Source organism: Asparagus officinalis, chromosome 6 (genome assembly GCF_001876935.1).
Source record: "Asparagus officinalis chromosome 6, Aspof.V1, whole genome shotgun sequence".
NCBI lineage: Eukaryota > Viridiplantae > Streptophyta > Magnoliopsida > Asparagales > Asparagaceae > Asparagus > Asparagus officinalis.
Window position 1 is genome coordinate 7138523 of NC_033799.1, and position 3753 is coordinate 7142275.

General features: G+C 40.3%; 1 protein-coding gene across 1 annotated transcript in view; it reads left to right on the forward strand.

Annotated features, from left to right (window-relative positions):
- LOC109844848 overlaps positions 299–3753 on the forward strand; it is a 5811-nt gene continuing 2356 nt past the window's right edge. The window contains exon 1 of the mRNA XM_020414005.1: positions 299–482. Within this exon, the coding sequence (XP_020269594.1) occupies positions 407–482 (76 nt within the window). The 5' untranslated portion in view covers positions 299–406. The remainder of the gene's footprint in view (positions 483–3753) is intronic.

The window sequence follows — 3753 nt, forward strand, 5'->3', positions numbered from 1 at the left end:
TTATCCAATAATACGGTGACAATTCATATTTATCTCGTAGGAAATGATAGAGGCACACTCCAAGGCACACCACCAACCACACTCCATCTCTCTCTATAGTGCAGGGGGCCTCACATGTGATTTTCTAAAAAAATCACATGTGGAGCCCCTTGCACTGTAAAGAGAGAGGGAGTATGGTTGATGATGTGCTTTAGAGCGTGGCTGTAGCGCCTCTCTTATCTCATCTCCTTTCTTACTCTTAAGAATGAATCAAACACAACTAACATGCATAAATAAATAAATAAATAAACGAAAAGAAATGGAAAGAAAAAGACTAGTCCTCTCGACATCAGCCAAACTGTCAGAGGAAATGCTTTACATCTAAGCAAGAGATTGAGCTCTCAGTCTCATCAGAGAGGGGAAAGCAATGGAGATCTCCGCCTTGTTTCTGGCCTCACTCTCTCTCTTCCTCTTCTCCCAAGCCTCAGCTGAAGATGTTACAAGTAAGCCCCCCCACTCGCTCAATGCTCTTTTTTTCTTGCTATTTTTAGCTGGGTCTTGTCTACTTTTGGGTAGATTGCAGGTGAGCTGAAAATGGGCTCAACCCATTGCTCTATCTCTTTCTCTGTAGTTAGTAATTTGCTTTGAACGTTAAATGAACAAATGGGTAGCTCTCCAGTTGCCTTGATCTTGACGGGATCTTTGGATCTAGTATGTAAAGCGTGGCCGTTGGCCAAGATGATTAGCTTCATTTTATTTTTTGTTAGATTTTAGATGATTTGTGTTGTCCATTTTTTGTTAGACTATCGTGAGCTAAGAGTAGATTCAAGCCATTGCTCTATTTCGCTTGGAGCGTTGAGGAAGTAAATGGCCACTAAATGGGCATCTCTCCTTTTCTTGATCTCGATGGATCTTTGAGTTCAGTATGGACACGATCAAGATAATTGGCTCACTTGATGTTTTTTTTTTTTTGGTTAGAATTTAGTTGGTTTATGTGTTTTTCGTTCGATTCAGGTAAAGATAAGAATAGATTTAAGGCAATACTCTTTTTTTCTTCCTTAGACCGTTGAATAACTAAATGGGTATCCCTGCCTTGATATTGATGGGATTTTTTGGAATTAATGTCCAATGTGTGACAAAGATGATAAAACCTAATTCAATTTGGTTGTAGCCCATATCAAAATGAAATAAAACAAAACGACTAAGATCTGCATGTTTCAGCTCACCATTATTTCTATTCCTCTCATATCCCTTGAACCCATGTTGGGTTGATATTTTGCATCCAACCCAGCAGCGATTTAATGAAATTGAGAGATATCATCGAGTATTAGTTGTAGGTGTTTAATCCCTTGGTCAAAATATAGAATGAATTACCCTAAACTTATCAAACGCAGGCACATAGCTTAACTAGACTGTACATTAGTATGGAACTATGAATAAGATGCTAATATTCATGATGAAATTAACTGCATTCTTATAAATTAGGGGTGACAAATTATGACCTGACCCATCAACCCGATCCGACCCATTTATAATGGGTATGGGTCGAGTTATATGGGTCGGATCATAAATGGGTCAAACTGGACTGACTCATTTATTAAATGAGTAAATTAGGGTTGACCCAAACTGACCCGTGTAACCCAATAACTGACCCGTTTAACTAACTCAAACTACCCTCCTCCAAGTTCTGCACATAGCTTAACTAGACCATACATTAGTATGGAACTATGAATAAGATGCTAATATTCATGATGAAATTAACTGCACTCTTATTAGGGGTGGCAAATTATGACCCGACCCATCAACCCGACCCGACCCGTTTATAATGGGTATGAGTCGAGTTATATGGGTCGGATCATTTAACTGACTCATTTATTAAATGAGTAAATTAGGGTTGACCCAAACTGACCCGTGTAACCCAATAACTGATCTGTTTAACTGACACAAACTACCCTCCTCCAAGTTCCCTCCAATCTCCTTCCTCCTTAGACGCTCTCAAACGAAAACTCTAACCCTAGCCCTAGCCTTTTCCAGTCGACGTCAATTTGTCGCTGGCCAAGCTTCCTCACAACAGCAGGAGCAAGTAGAGGAAGCGAGGGGATCGAATCAAGAAGAGGAAAAGAGGGAATGGGATGAGGAAAGGTCTCGGCCGTACTCTTCGACATGGACGACGTCCTCTGCGACAACGAGGAGCCCTCGAGGATGGTGAACGTCTACGAGCGGAGGCAAGCGGCGACGTGCGGAGGCGAGCGAGTAGAGGTCAGTGACGACGAGTGACGGTGAACAAGCGGAGGCAAACGACGTCAATCGGCGAGCGCTAGGTCCTCTTCTACGTCCGGCGAAGTCCTCTTTGACGTCCGACGAAGTCTTCTTCGACGGCACCCCGACTCCGATCTCGACCAAAGCCCTAAAGTTCGGATTTTTTTTGGTATGGGGTTTAGTTTTTTTAATTTATTTATTCAACGGATGAATTTGGATTTGCATTTTGGCGCATGAGTTCGCGTATTTGGTGGATTGTGAGAGGTAGGAGAAGGGGATCAGATCTAAGAGGAGAGTATGCGGTAAAGATCAAATCTTGGATTTTGATTATTGTGATTGGTTCAATTTGTTTCAGTGTCTGCAAATTTGGTTCATAATTGATTTGATGATCTGTATCAGCTAACAATATTGTGGATTGAGTTTTATTTTGGTTCAATTTTTATGTACTTGTTTTGTGTTTTTGTGGTGATTGTTGATATCTAGCAAAGTATAGTACATGATGTAGACTTATCTCGAGATCTGCTAGAGATTGTTGTTCTCCTATAGTTATATCTGTTTGGTTTTTAATTAAATTAAAACAATTGTTGGAGTTTTCAGTAACACTGTAAAGTTAGAAATTTGAACTAGTATTAACTTGGAAAGCTAATATCGTTTCATCTTGATCCATTTGACGTTGGCGGGATCATTTCATCTTGATCTGTATAGTATACACGACATTGAAGTGAGCTTTGACAAACGAACGAGTCATTCGGGTTATATGGGTCGGGTCAGGTAACTTGTTTAATAAACGGGTCGGATCGCATTGATTCATTTATTAAACAGGTCGGGTCGGGTCATACTTATATGGGTCGAGTCAACTATGACCCGACCCAACCCGTTTGCCACCCCTATTATTTCTTATTCATCTGTGAGAGAATCACTTTGAGAATGACGAGGATGAAAAAAAAATAGATTCCTTAGATGTCTGTATTGGTTCTAGACTTTGTTAGTGCATATTAAAGTTTACAATGGACCTTATATGTTGTCACATTTAGCGGCTGGGTGTGACTTGATCCGCCATGGGTTGGAGTTAACCGGTTACCGGATGCACATTATCACATTTATTCCGGCTATGCAGTATAATTTGTCTACAGAGTGTTACTTGAGATGTCATCTGACTTATCTCCATTACTAATGAAATTGATGAGTCGAGTCAAACTGCCATCACCTAGATCTGGGTTGAGGCATAGATTGTTAGGTGTGCATCACATCCATTCTCGTATCAAATGTTGGTTTTGATCCACGAATTGAGATAGACATTTAGTCTGCATTGAGAAGATGGTTACCTGAATGAATATGATTGAGTATAGCTGGGCTCATGATTGACCAAGACTAATGCTTTTCAGTCGATGTTCTTACAAAAAGTCCAGATCAGACTAATGCTTTTGAGTCTGTGTTCTTCCAAAAAAAGTCCAGATCAATATGTATTCATTCACCATATCATTCCATGCTGATATCCCCTTCCATCGACAATGC